The sequence below is a fragment of the Littorina saxatilis genome, unplaced genomic scaffold (genome assembly GCF_037325665.1).
Source record: "Littorina saxatilis isolate snail1 unplaced genomic scaffold, US_GU_Lsax_2.0 scaffold_380, whole genome shotgun sequence".
Classification (NCBI taxonomy): Eukaryota; Metazoa; Mollusca; class Gastropoda; order Littorinimorpha; family Littorinidae; genus Littorina; species Littorina saxatilis.
Window position 1 is genome coordinate 44,986 of NW_027127546.1, and position 14,330 is coordinate 59,315.

General features: G+C 47.9%; 1 protein-coding gene across 1 annotated transcript in view; it reads right to left on the minus strand.

The window, feature by feature from the left end:
- Positions 1-14,330, minus strand: part of LOC138955969 (uncharacterized) — a 60,856-nt gene that overhangs the window by 11,807 nt on the left and 34,719 nt on the right. The window contains exons 8-10 of the mRNA XM_070327455.1: positions 9,805-9,943; positions 9,326-9,385; positions 5,668-5,844 (exon numbers count right to left, since the gene is read on the minus strand). Of these exons, the coding sequence (XP_070183556.1) occupies positions 5,668-5,844; positions 9,326-9,385; positions 9,805-9,943 (376 nt within the window). The remainder of the gene's footprint in view (positions 1-5,667; positions 5,845-9,325; positions 9,386-9,804; positions 9,944-14,330) is intronic.

A 14,330-nucleotide genomic window follows, 5' to 3' on the forward strand; every position in this document is an offset into this window, starting at 1 on the left:
GGGAGTTGATATGCCATGTGCTCTGTTCCGCAGACCACAGTCCGGAGGCCGTGAGCCGGTCTGTGTGAGCCCCCCAACCCAGCAGGGACGCATCTGTAAAAAGGTCCATGTTGGGCGGGGGGGGGGGGGGGGGGGGAACAATGGGAACCCCCCTGCATACCCATCCCGAGTCCAGCCACGGGAGGGTTGCAGTCTGGAACCAAGCCCCTAGGGGAACCAGAGTGTTCCAATCCACGCAAGGAGAGTCCACAAACGGCTTCAGCGCGTGCTGAAGCGGGCGTTTGTGAACTCTCCCCAGTGGAACCAGAAGGGCCATGGACTCCATCTGCCCCAGGATGGAGGCCAGGGTCCGGAGCGAAACCCGCAGGAGAAGTGAAGTAGAGCGAATGAGAGCCTGAATGTGAGCGAATGAGAGTCCAGGTGACCGTATTGAACGTCATCCCCAGGTAAGTGAATGACAGACGGCACGAGCTCTGACTTCACATGGTTGACCGAGAATCCCAGCAAGCTGGCCTCCCGGAGAACCAAGAGAGTGTGCTGCGTACAGAGAGCCTCGCTCTGGCCCATGATGAGCCAGTCGTCGAGGTATGCTCGCAGCCGAACTCCCCGTGACCTCACCAGTGCGCAGAGCTGCCTCACCACCATGGTAAAGATCCACGGGGCGAGGGACAGCCCAAAAGGGAGTGCGCGGAACTGGTAGACTTGACTGGCCCACCGGAAACGGAGCCATTTCCGGTCGGCGGGATGCACCAGAATGTGGAAGTACGCATCCGTCAAGTCTATCGAGGTCACCCAGTCTCCTGGGCGGAGAGCGTCCCGGACCGAGGCAGGCACCTCCATCTTGAACCGAATCGTTCTCAGAAACGTGTTGAGAAACGAAAGGTCCAGGACAGGACGCCAAGCTCCCGAAGCCTTGGGGACCGCGAAAAGCCGTCCATAAAACCCCGGGGAGCTGTGGTCCGAGACCGCTTCCACAGCGCCCTTCTCTATCAGTGAGGCAACCTCCGACTGGAGGACGGCCTTTGCCTCCTGTGAGAAGGGGGGCTTGAAGGCTGGAGGACACCTCGTAAGGGGGGCCTTGTCCCCCAGCCAGAGCAAGCGAAATCCCGACTTCACGACACCCACTAACCATCGGCTGCGTACAGCGGCCAGCCAATGTGGAAGTGCCCGAGCAAGGCCCCCCGCCATCACCAAGGTGGAGGGCGGGGGGGGGGGGGGGGGGCGTGAAGCCGGGAACGCTTCATTGGGGGTGGGGCTTTCCACTGGAAGAGCCCCTACCCCTACCCGAAGCAGATCTCTTGCCCGACCCGCGGGAAAAGGCACTAGATCTTTTCCGGGAAGCAGGGTGCGCCTGAGCAGAGGTCTTAGCCTGTTTGGGCTGAGCCTGCTTTTGCTGCTTCAGGGACTGAAGCGCAAAAGAAGAGAACTGCTGTTCCCTGTTGGTGTCAATCTCCTGCTTCCTGGCATCAGAGGCCAGGTTGCCGAAGAGAGCACCGTCCACCAAGGGCGACGATCTGAGAGTGTTTCTCGTCGACTCCTCAGAAAACTGGGAGTGGGCGAGAAACAAGTCCCTTCTGCACGAGACAGCATGTACATACTGCAGAGAGGACAATCTCAGTTGCTCCTCGTTCACCCTTGCCAGCGTGGAGAGGAGTGTGGACACGTTCTCCGAATCTTGCTCCTTACTCAAGGTAAAGGGAGCCAAAGACTCGGTAAGAGCACGCGAAAGCGCCCGAAGGATAGTCTCAGAAATGGAACTGAGTTCCAAGAGCTGCCTTCCCAATTCCTCAGAGGACAGGAGAGACTGCTCCGAGAGAGGCAGAACGGAATCCTTCTTCAAAGGCTTCGTCAAAAGGGGGAGCAACGCCGGAGTGACCGGCAACGGTGCACGCGGCAGAGCGAACGACGAAAGGAGGTTCCGTGAAGCCTTTGGCCAAGGCAACTTCCTTTGAGCCGCCAAGGGCACGAAGAAGTCCGCCTGTGTTGCAGCGGCCAAGTAAGGCAAAGCCAGCTCCGGAGCTGTGCCGTGCGGCACCAGCAGCGGAACTGCCGCTGGAGGCAACCCGCTGCCGGCAGGAGCAGGTTTGGCGAACAACCGAGAAAGCTGAAAAGCCACTGACGGTGATTCTTCAAACCGGAAGTAGCTGTCCTCCTCCTTCGCCCACCGGAAGTCCGCCATCGCCGACGGACCAGACGCCGAAGGCGTGGCCGAAGACGAAGACGAAGACGAAGACGAAGCCCCTTCCGGGAAATATCGCGAAGTGACTTCCGCGGCAGCTTCTAGCGCAACTCTGAAGCTAGCCGGAGCCGCCGATGGCAGCTGCTCCTCGTCCACAGACCCAAGGTCCGAAGCACCACCTGAAGGGGACGGCTCATAGCCGAAGGAACCCGACAAATGACGCTGCGAGGGAAGGCCGGAAGCCAAACGCCCATCCTGTTGGTCATCAACGAAACTCGTCCCCTGACTGAGAGGAGGATGAGAGACATCAACAACCGAAGGCAGCTGAAGAGAGGAGCTGGCAGTCACCACCGAAGTGGGTGGCTGCTGCTGTCCCAACAGAGGCAAAAAGACTGAATGCCCAGGATAACAACCGTATTCGAAATTCACCGGCAACCCAACGGAAGCAGCGGGAACCGAACCAGAAAAGCCGGGAGGAGCCGGAAGTGCAGACGCACCAGCAGAGCTATGCCACAGCTGGTGCTGAGAAGCCTGCAAGCTGCAACCCGGAAGCCCTAGGCCGGAACCGGAAGTGACAGAAGACTGTACACGACCAGCTTGACCTACATTTCCCGCCCAGGCAGGAAGCGCAGCTGCCGGAACCGGCTGCTGTTGCAGGGCAAGGCTCGAACCGGAAGGAACCATGGGCTGTCCGCAAACCAGTGAACCCACACTTCCGGCCGGAGCCGGAAGAGAAGCTGCCGCGAACGGCTGCTTACGTAAAGCGTAGCTCGAACCGGATGGGACCATGGTCTGTCCGCTTTCCAGTGAACCACTACTTCCGGCCGGAGCCGGAAGGGAAGCTGCCGCGAGCGACTGCTTACGTAAGGCGCAGCTCGAACCGGAAGGGACCATGGTCTGTCCGCTATCCAGTGAACCACTATTTCCGCGAACCGGAAGTGCAACTGCCGAAGACAGCTGCTGCGAGCACATACCTTGCATTGACCGCATCCCCGAAGGGATTTGCTCAGGTGCACTCCCGCAAGCAGAAGCCACCGAGCGCCGGCCAAGGAGAGAAATGCCTCCCGGTGAAAGGAATCCAGAGACATCACGGGAGCCAGCAGGCTGGGCAGGTGATCCGGAAACGCCAGGAACAAAGGAAGCCAACGACCGAGGGTCGCACACCCCCGGGAGGGAGGCAGAGCTGGTCACAGGATCCGCACGCGACATTTCTGTACGGACAAGAGTCCGAATCTCTGGAATCAGAGAAGACAAAAGGCTAGCAACAAGAGCGCCAGCCTCCGGCGCAGGTACAGGGTTAGAAATGGACGCAGTAGCAGCCGCACCCGCCGCCCGAGAGCCAGACGAAGTCTCCTCCGGTGCCGAAATAGGCACAGAAAAGACAGAGTTAGTCTTCGGATCAGAAACATGAACCATGGGGTTCTTAGAAGAAGGGGTGGAAGCCGAGGACTTAGGTTTACCAGGGCCCTTGCCCTTACCCTCGGCCTTAGCCGCTCGCTTTTTCTCACTATCAGACATGCTGTCACACGAGAAAAACAAACTACTGAAAAGTAGACAAGTCTCCAGGACGTAAAACTTCAGCAGAATAAACTAGCAGTAACGTACAAGCTACCAAAGCAGCTAACAAATGCTACTGGAAAACGCTCAAAGTTCGATGCACGGACCCAAACTAACCAGCAAAAAACACCACGTGCTAGCGAAAAATGGCGACCAAAATGGCGGCCACAACAACAAACTACTGAGCAAAATTCGTAAGTCCGCGGACGAAAAAATTCTCAGCAGAATGAACAATGCAAACAACAACAATGCAAGGAACAATCTCACCAGCTAGAAACAGCTAGGAGCAGACGGGGAGCCGAGGCCGGTGGGTGTCAAGCAGACAGCAAAAACGGCCTAGGAGCGAAATCAAAGCACGACCTGTCTCTCTGGCTGAAAGGAGTCGAATGAGGGTGTCTCGTATTGGGTACGAGATCTGTGGCGTGACTCACGCTACGGGAGGCAACCCAGGGTAGCAAGCTTGCTACTTTTTTGCTTGGGTTGCTTCCCTTATTCTATAGACGGGATAGCGCTTTTTTCAGTCAACCTAGCATCTCGACTGCGTCAATGCTAAATATGTGACTCGGAGTAAGAATATGTAATTTAATGCTCATTTATTATTGTTATATTATAATGTGAAGTTGTTAATAATCAAATCAGTGATTGCACTAGCTAGGCTATCCCTCTGTAAATGCTAGTTACCGAAGAGAAAAGGTTCTGAAGGACAGTCAAGAAGAAAAGAGCACCGCACGTCTGCACCTGACAAGAACCATATGGTCAATGATGATTTCACGCGTTCACTATCAGGTGATTGGATTGGACACACACTCAGGAAACCAACATCTAGCATGATTCACCCGCCAGACTCTCACTTGGAACCCGAAGGCGAAAAGAAAGAGAGGGAGGCCGAGAAACAGCTGGAGGTGACGTAGTCACGTGACACAGAGGCAGAACTGAAGAGGCAGGGCAACAGCTGGACAGAGGCAGAAAGCATTTACAGCCCAGAGAAGAGAGCGATGGAGAAACGTCGTCAATGGCCTATGCTCCGCTGGGGGCAATGGGCCTATTAGTAAGTAAGTACTCTGATGTGATCCAATTTAGCGCGGTTAGCTCAGTTGGTAGACCACTGGACTTGTGATCCTAAGGTCGCAGGTTCGACTCTGGGCCGGGAAAGAAACGGGTCAACTTTATGTGCAGACCCAGAGACAGTAGCCATGTCCCACCCCCGTGTCACCACAGTGGCATGTAAAAGACCTCGGTCATTCTGCAATAAAGTGCAGATGGCTGATGCCACCTAAACACGCATACTGTACTTTCCGGGTGACAAGGCGCTACAGCGCATAAGGCGCACCCCCTTCTTTTTAAACAAAATTGTAATCCAGTCACCCATTGGGCGCAGGGGGCCGATAGGGCGCACCAAAATTGAAAAAGTATACCGTGACAAACGGTTGAAGAATGAAAATAAGCCGCACATTAAAGGAAGAATACAGAGTGGAAATATGTGTGCTCTGTGTGTGCGGCAAGATCAAAGGCAGGTCCATTGTGATAGCTGGGTTGTCTTGTACTCAGTGACCGAGTTTAACCATGGGGCGGTCTCTTTGATGTCTGAGAGGAAACACTTCCTGCACCGGGGTCAGTGACCGAGTTTAACCTATGGGGCGGTCTCTTTGATGTCTCGAGCTGAGAGGAAACTTGGCCTCTTTGATTTTTTTCGTATTTTATACACGGATTAGGCGCTTCGTTATACAAGACGCAGGGGTCAAACTCGAGGAAAAAAGTCGCGCCTTATGACCCGGAAAGGTACATGTGCTTGTGTAACTCATCAAAAGCCGTGAGGGCGTAAAACTTGAATTATCATATAAACCATCTATAGTCCTATCTAAATATTCAGCCTGCAGAACATGAAGCAATCTCTATTTAATTTCTCTCGCAATTGTGGGAGATAAACTTACCTGAGTGACAACAGAGTTTTCCAGTGCCTGCATGATGTGCCTACTGTTGGCCATGCAGTATTGTACAGACATGTTGTTCTTCCTCGCTCCGTCTGCCATCTGGTTCAGCCACCTGGCTCCAAGGTCCACGTCAGACAGCAAGGCTTCCGACCCAGAAAATTCCTTGTTCAGCCAGTCCTGGGAAAATGAATCAGTCATTTCTATATCTGAGAAGACGGGCGCAGTGGATATGACATTGGCCTCCTAATCAGAAGGTCGTGAAATCAAAACCCGGCCGAGGCCGCCTGGTGAATTAAGATTGGAAATTTTTCCAATTTCCCAGGTCAACTTATGTGCAGACCTGCTAGTGCCTTATCCCCCTTCGTGTGTACACGCAAGCACATGACCAAGTTCGCACAGATAAGATCCTGTAATCCATAATTATCAGAGTTCGGTGGGTTATAGAAACACGAAAATCAACGCTTCCCCCCAAATAGGCCTATGTTGCCTGAATGGAGGGGTAAAAATCCACTTGTACAAAAACATGAGTGAACGTGGGAGTTTCAGCCCATGAACGAAGAAGAAGAATATCTGAGAAAGAATTCCAGGGACATTAGCACTCTAAATGCATACACATTTCTATAACCTGAGAAAGAAAAGGACATTAGCACTCTAAATGCATACACATTTCTATAACCTGAGAAAGAAAGGGACATTAGCACTCTAAATGCATACAAATTTCTATAACCTGAGAAAGAAAAGGACATTAGCACTCTAAATGCATACACATTTCTATAACCTGAGAAAGAAAGGGACATTAGCACTCTAAATGCATACACATTTCTATAACCTGAGAAAGAAAGGGAAGTAAGCACTCTAAAGGGTCTTTCCTGGCAAAATTGTATAGGCATAGATAAAAATGTCCACCAAAATACCAGTGTGACTTGGAATAATAGGCCGTGAAAAGTAGGATATGCGCCGAAATGGCTGTGATCTGCTGGCCGATGTGAATGCGTGATGTATTGTGTAAAAAAAAATCCATCTCACACGGCATAAATAAATCCCTGCGCCTTGAATATGTGCGCGATGTAAATTGCATAAAAATAAAAATAAAAAAATAAAAAATAAAAAAATCCCTGCGCTTAGAACTGTACCCACGGAATACGAGCGATATACGCCTCATATTGATTGATTGATCTTCTTCTTCTTCTTCTTCTTCTGCGTTCGTGGGCTGAAACTCCCACTTACACTCGTGTTTTGCACGAGTGGAATTTTACGTGTATGACCGTTTTTTACCCCGCCATTTAGGCAGCCATACGCCGTTTTCGGAGGAAGCATGCTGGGTATTTTCGTGTTTCTATAACCCACCGAACTCTGACATGGATTACAGGATATTTTTCGTGCGCACTTGGTCTTGTGCTTGCGTGTACACACGGGGGTGCTCGGACACCGAGGAGAGTCTGCACACAAAATTGACTGAGAAATAAATCTCTCGCCGAACGTGGGGACGAACTCACGCTGACAGCGGCCAACTGGATACAAATCCAGCGCGCTACCGACTGAGCTACATCCCCGCCCATTGATTGATCTAAATGCACACTGTAAGTGAAATGAGCAACAAGAGCAAGTGAAAAGGATTCAGAACCATGCAATCTCCTGGCATCTGAGAGAATAACAAGCATTGAAATGAACAAGCTCGGTCACGTAAAATATTAAGCATTTGCTTGAGTTCGTGTCTTATGGCTGCATATTTTCAATTGTTTCATGTCATGTATTTTGAATAAAATGTTGTTTAAACCACATGAACAAGTGACTTTCATCCTCGACACATATGTTCCTCATTCTCCAAGGAACTCTAACACTTAACTAACTGTGTTGTTGCTGTATAGGCATGGATGACGGCTAACAAACTACAGCTAAACGACTCGAAAACTGAATCCATGCTTGTCAGGTCCCAGTACAGATCTTTCCCTGAAAATTCTTTGCCTTCTAGCATTCATGTCGGCGATAGTGACGTCAACTTTGTCTCTTCTGTGACTAATCTTGGCGTTACCTTCGACCACTTCCTCAACCTTTCCCAGCACGTCCAAAACATCCGCACAATTGCGTACAGTAACGTAAGGAAAATCAGTTCTATCCGCCACTATCTTACCCCCCAAGCCGCTCAAACTCTAGCCTGTTCTCTAGTTCTATCCAGAATAGACTATTGCAACAGCCTGTTCTATGGCTGTGATCAAAAACTTGTCGAGTCACTCCAAAAGGTACAAAACTCTGCCGCCAAATTGATATATCGTTCTAAGAAGTTTGATCATGTCACACCACTTCTTCGTTCCCTTCATTGGCTTCCCGTGTCCGCTCGTATCAGATACAAGCTTGTTTCTCTGCCAAATTTGAAGATGGCCCTAAATACCTCAAGGAACTGCTCGTCACATATGACAATCCCTCTGACTACAACCTCCGCTCACGCGCTGACAGTCGCAAACTGGAAACTCTCGAGCGAAGCTTGCCTTCTTTTGGAGATCGCTCGTTTGCCTCTGCGGCTGCCATTGTCTGGAATTCTCTCCCTTCCTCCGTTCGCCATTCTGCTTCTAAGGACTCTTTCCGCAGTTCCCTTAAAACGCACCTTTTTCGCGAATCCTTGTAAATTGTCCTTGCCATCTTTATAGACTGTTAGAGGTGAAGTTAGATTTGTTGTTCGAATGTGTCTTTTTGTATACTTGCCTCAGCTTTGATTGAGCTATAGGGTTGTGTATGAAATTTGCATTTAGTCTTTCTTTTCTTGCTGAGTGTGTGTACAGTCGAGAGAGGAGACGGACATGGTGTGAGCTTGTCCAGGGGGGTATGTGAACATCTCAGTGGCAGGGGGATGGAAGCACTTGTTAATGAGTGGGAGTGTGTATGCGCGTGGTGTGCACGAGGATGTATGTACGTGAGTGGTATTTGTAAATGTGTATTATGATATCATCTTTGTATTTATATTATTGAAATTGTTATATTTCGATGTACAGCACTAAGAGCATAGTTAAATTTGTGAAGCGGCGCTATGTAAGCTATCTTTATTATTATTATTATTATTATTACTTACATACACAGTCATACACAAGAACCAACTTTTATTCTTGACCGGACTGAGTCAATAGATCAAAACTGGTGGGTTTTTTTACAAATAAACGCCAAATACAAACATTGTTACAGGGTTGCCTCGAAAGTATACGTGAGAATATTAATCAATTTTCGCAGTGTCTCAGAAACTGCAAAAGGCAGATCGAGACTGCCTAGAAAATATTCTATCTGCTCTTTCCCTGCTCAAACAGATTTGCACTGACAAATGTTCATGCATAATCCCTATATTTTGTTTGTTTGCTTAACGCCCAGTCGACCACGAAGGGCCAATCAGGGCGGTGCTGCTTTGACATTTAACGTGCGCCACACACAAGACAGAAGTCGCAGCACAGGCTTCATGTCTCACCCAGTCACATTATTCTGACACCGGACCAACCAGTCCTAGCACTAACCCCACAATGCTAGACGCCAGGCGGAGCAGCCACTAGATTGCCAAATTTAAAGTCTTAGGTATGACCCGGCCGGGGTTCAAACCCACGACCTTCCGATCACGGGGCGGACGCCTCACCACTAGGCCAACCGTGCCGGTATAATAATCCCTATAAAAAAAACTCACCTGTTCATAGGTGTAAAGACCCCAAGAAGAAGAATTCCTGAACAGGTCATCCCAAAAGCTCTGGAAAATACGGACAGAGACAATTAGAACAACATGTACATGTGTTTGCCAGGTCAGACATCGATGTTTGGTGCTTAATCTACTTTAAGCTTATATGTTAGGATTGTATTTATTATTCAAAATAAAGTAAGAGCATCAATTAAGTATGATCATTACACATTTGAAAATGTTGCTTACATTTCCATTTTGTCCTCTCGTAATGATTAATGTAACAATAAAAAAACACACTGATTTCTTTGTGCAAAAGCAATAACAAAACACCTTTTAAAACTGCAGTCACTTTCCAGACAATGACAAGATAAAAAAACAAAAAAAAACATGTATGCATAATCTAATTCTATCCTTCTGGTGACCAGTACCTTTAGAAAAATGTTACGTAATCTCTGCACAGAAGCAATACCACTTAAATTCTTGCTCACCTGATCATCAGGAACAGAAACCATGGGTCCCACGACGAAGTTGTATTTGCCGCCATTTTCTTTTGCATAGGTGGTGTCGCTGCTCCAGTAACGATTATGGGCGGTGGCAGGTAGATGTCCGATTTTATTGTACAGGTATCTTGATAAAAAAGAAGACAAATTTAAACTTTTATTTTAAAGTGATCAGCCAAAATTATGTAGTAGCTAGGATGACCACGTACTATATTTAATGAAAGGCCCAAGAGTAACATTTTACTACATACTATGGCGGCTTACTAGTGCCAAAACATAGGGTTACCATTTTCACGTGAAAATTAGTAATTGACAGTGTTAATTACTAATTTTCATTTTTGCCTCGTTTTCGGTCACAGTAGTCGGACTTTAAGAGTCCGCACTGAGAGGCTTCAACGTCCGGCAAACATCACTCTCACACTATTTCTAAAATATATTTTAATAGAAGACCTTATCGAGCAAGTTATCCGACGGGAAGATGCATGTCACAGTTTTCTGCAATAGCGCTTTCCTTAACGTTGTTTTGGGTATCTTAGAAAAGAATAAAGTACCCCAAAAACTTTCGAATCGAAGCTGCTTGTAGCAGACGGACTTTTGATCGGCTGTACTGGTCTCACACTTTCACAGATATCTTTCAATATAATTCTTTATTCGACAAGTTGTGAGGCAGACAGCCGTACCTCATATTTGTTTTTACTACCACACTCATAAATAATGCTTTGTAGTGTATTAGTGAAGGACAATCGATCCGAAAATGTTTGAACCGAAAGAGGAAAAATGGCGGCCAGCCGGACATGTACTAAAGGTCCGACCACTAGCAGACGGATCTCTTCGTTCGAGACTCATTTCACAAATATCTTTCGATAGAATTCGTTATTCAACAAGTTGTCGGACAGACAGTTGTATGTCACGGTCATCTACACATACGCTCAGCTCTTATTTTTAATTTGCATCGGATTAAATAACTAAGGACCAGAAAAGTTTCGAATCGAAGGATGTTTTGCTCTAGCAGATGTAACACTCTGTCGCGCATGCGCATTGAGCCCCCACAATCACGAGGCAGATGAAAATTAGTAATTAACGCGTGAAAATTACTAATTTTTAGTTTTGGCGCTAGTAAGCCGTCAGGAAGCGAGCCAAAACTGAAAATTAGACATTAACACTTTAAAATTAGTTATTCACACGTAAAAATTAGTAATTAACACGTGAAAATTAGTAGTTTTCACAACCATAATCCACAATTTTAGTAATAAATTTTCATTTAATTAATATACTTACCCAACTCACATATAGCAATTAACCCTAGTTTAGTGCTGGTAACGCTGTATGCGTCCCCTTGGTAACAAGGGAGACACTCTAAAAAAGAGTGACCAATCCCATAAGGCCAGACATACATGTCCGACTTCCGTTTGCGTGCGCATACGCCGCCATTTGTATCATTCCAACGAAGCCCAACTCACTTCTTTTTTAGTCCCAAATACCACCACAGCGGGGAGGCGGGAGGGATTAAACGATGTGAGTTGGGTAAGTATATTAATTAAATTAAAATGTATTACTAAAATTTTGGATTTAAATTACATATCTTTACCCAACTCACATATAGCAGATTGCTACTATAGGTGGTGGGTACTTACCAAAATTTAAGCATGAAGGAATTGTCCTGCGGCTACCATGGCAGGTAGCGCGGAACTGCCGTCCTGCCTCAAAGAAGAGACATCTCTGAGGTAAAAATTGAGGAAGACATCCTCAGAGCGCCAGTATGCAGATTCCAGTACTTCGGCTAGTCTGCCAGACCGGAGAACTGCCAAGGAGGAAGCCCAAGCTCTTGCCTCATGCGTTCTAGCTGAAGTGAGAGGCAAGACTGCCCTAACATCGCCAGATTGAGACTGCCACCAGGCATATGCTTGCTTGATCAACTTGGAGATCCATTTGGTTAGAGTCACCTTCGCTATATCCTTACACCTAGCAGTGTTTAGAGATATGAAAAGGAGTTTTTGACTTTTCGATCGAAGAAGCCGTGTTCGAGACAGGTAACAACTGAGAGTTCTCACGGGACAATTTACAATGTCGGGATCTCCAGGAGCCAAAATCTTGCTCAAGGGAGGGATGTGCAAGAAGGGAGACAACTGACCGGGTTTCTGGTTCTTCGCGAGAAAGCCGGGAATAAACTTAAGCGAAATGGAACCATCTTTCTCATATGAAATGTCCTTCTCTAAGCCTGACAAAGCGTGCACCTCGCTACCTCTTCTAGAAGTCGCGAGTAAAGTCAAAAATACGGCCTTGCGCGTCAAATTAGCCAAACTGGCTGAAAAAATAGGCTCGAACTCTTCCGAGGCTAAAAAACGCAAGACCAACAATAAATCCCACGCAGGGAGGGAAGACTTAGAACTAGCCGCCTTAAGGGAGGCACCCTTAATAACGCTAGTGTGGGCCACATAGGTTGCAGCTCACATGAAAGGGGGTTGGGAATCATAACGCAAACACCTGTTTGCGAATGTTTTCTATGCAACGCATAGTTTTGTTGTGGCGCTCGCGAGCGTTAGCAAGCGCTCGGTACTATAGTGTAACAATTGCGAACGCTCGCCGAGAATGGTCTAGGAAACGGGGGTTTGCGGGGAGCATTCTGGAGCATTCTGTAACGTACCTGAGAGGTGGCACGCCAAAAACTATTGCACTGTACTGAGCTTTCCGGTTGACTCTCTCTCTCTCTCTCTCTTTCTTCCTTTCTTTCTCTTCCTTTCTTTCTCTCTCTCTCACTCACACACACACACACACACACACCCACACACACACACAAACACACACACACACACACACAAACACACACACCCACACACTCGCGCGCGCGCAAACACACATACATACATGTGTGTATTTGCGTGTGTGTGTGTGTGTATGTGTGTGTGTGTGTTAGTGTGTGTTTTATGTGTGTGGTGTGTGTGTGTGTGAGTGTGTGTGTGTGAGAGTGTGTGTGTGTGTGTATAAGGTTGTGTATGTGTGTGTGAGAGTGTTTGTGCGCGCGCGTGTGTGTGTGTGTGTGTGCGTCTGGATGTGTCAGTGTGTGTGTATGTGTCTGGGTGTATGTAAGTGCATGTTTGTGTGTGTGTGTGCGAGCGTGTGTGTGTGTTTGTCCGTGTGTGCGTTAGTATGTATGTGTGTGTGTGTGTTGAGGGTGGTGTGTGTGTGTGTATGTGTTTGTGGTTGGGCATGTGTGTGTGTGTATATATATGTGTGTGCATACATGTGTGTATGTGTGTGTGTGTGTGTGTCTGTGTCGGTGTGTATTTGTATGCGCGCGCACGCGAGTGTGATAATGATTGTGCGAGTATGTATGTGTGTGTGTGTGCGGGTGTGTAGTAAGTGGGTGTGTTCGTGTGCGTGTATGTGTGCGTGTGTGTTTGTGTGTGTGTACGTGTGTGTGTGCATGTGTGTATGTGCGCGTTAGTGTATGTGTGGGTGTCTGTGTGTTTGTGCTTGTTTATGTGTGTTTGTGTATATATGTGTGTGTATGTGTGTGTGTGTGTGTGTGTCAATAGAATATAGAATAGAATAGAATAATGTTTATTGTCATGAACCAGTAAAGTTATTGACACAACAAACAACAAATAATAACAATGCATTATACAATGCTAAAATGTGTGTGTGTGCGTGTATGCTAATGTGTGTGAGTGAGGGTGCGCGTGTGCATGTGTGGGTGTGTGTGTATACATGTGTGTGTGTTTGTGTGTGTGCACGTGTGCATAGTGCTTTTGGTTATGCGCTATAGAAATCTCCTTAATAAATAAATGCATGTGTGTGTGTGTGTGTGTATGTGTGTGTGTGTGTGTGTGTATATGTGTGTGTGTGATTGTGTGTGTGATTGTGTGTGTGCGTGTTTGTGCGTGTATGTGTGTGCATGTATGTGTGTGCATGCTAATGTGTGTGAGTGAGTGCGCGCGTGTGCATGTGTGTGTGTATACTCGTGTGTGTGAGTGTGTGTGTGTGTGTATGTGTTTGTTTGTGTGTGTGTGTGTGCGTGTGTGTGTATACGCGCGCGTGTGTGCGGAAGGGCGAGGGGGGCGAGAGAGAGACAGATAGAGAGATCGAGAAAGAGAAAGAAAGGGAGGAAGAGACAGACAGACGAACAGAGCGAGAAAGAGAGAGAGAGAGAGAGAGAGAGAGAAAGAGAGAGAGAGAGAGAGAGAGAGAGAAAGAGAGACAGAGACAGAGAGAGAGAGAGAAAGAGAGACAGGTAGAGAGATCGAAAAAGAAAGGGAGGGAGAGACAGACGGACGAACAGAGAGAGAGAGAGAGAGAGAGAGAGAGAGAGAGAGAGAGAGAGAGAGAGAGAGAGAGAGAGAGAGAGAGAGAGAGAGAGAGAGAGAGAGCCCGCGCACACGGGCTTTTTACTCCTAAACATTCACCTTTATTGAATGAAATGAAGACCACAACGCTTTTCCACGGACTCGACAAGAAATCTAACTGTCAAATCTGACCACCAAAAAAAAGAAAAGGAAAGGCCCTGCTTCTCCACG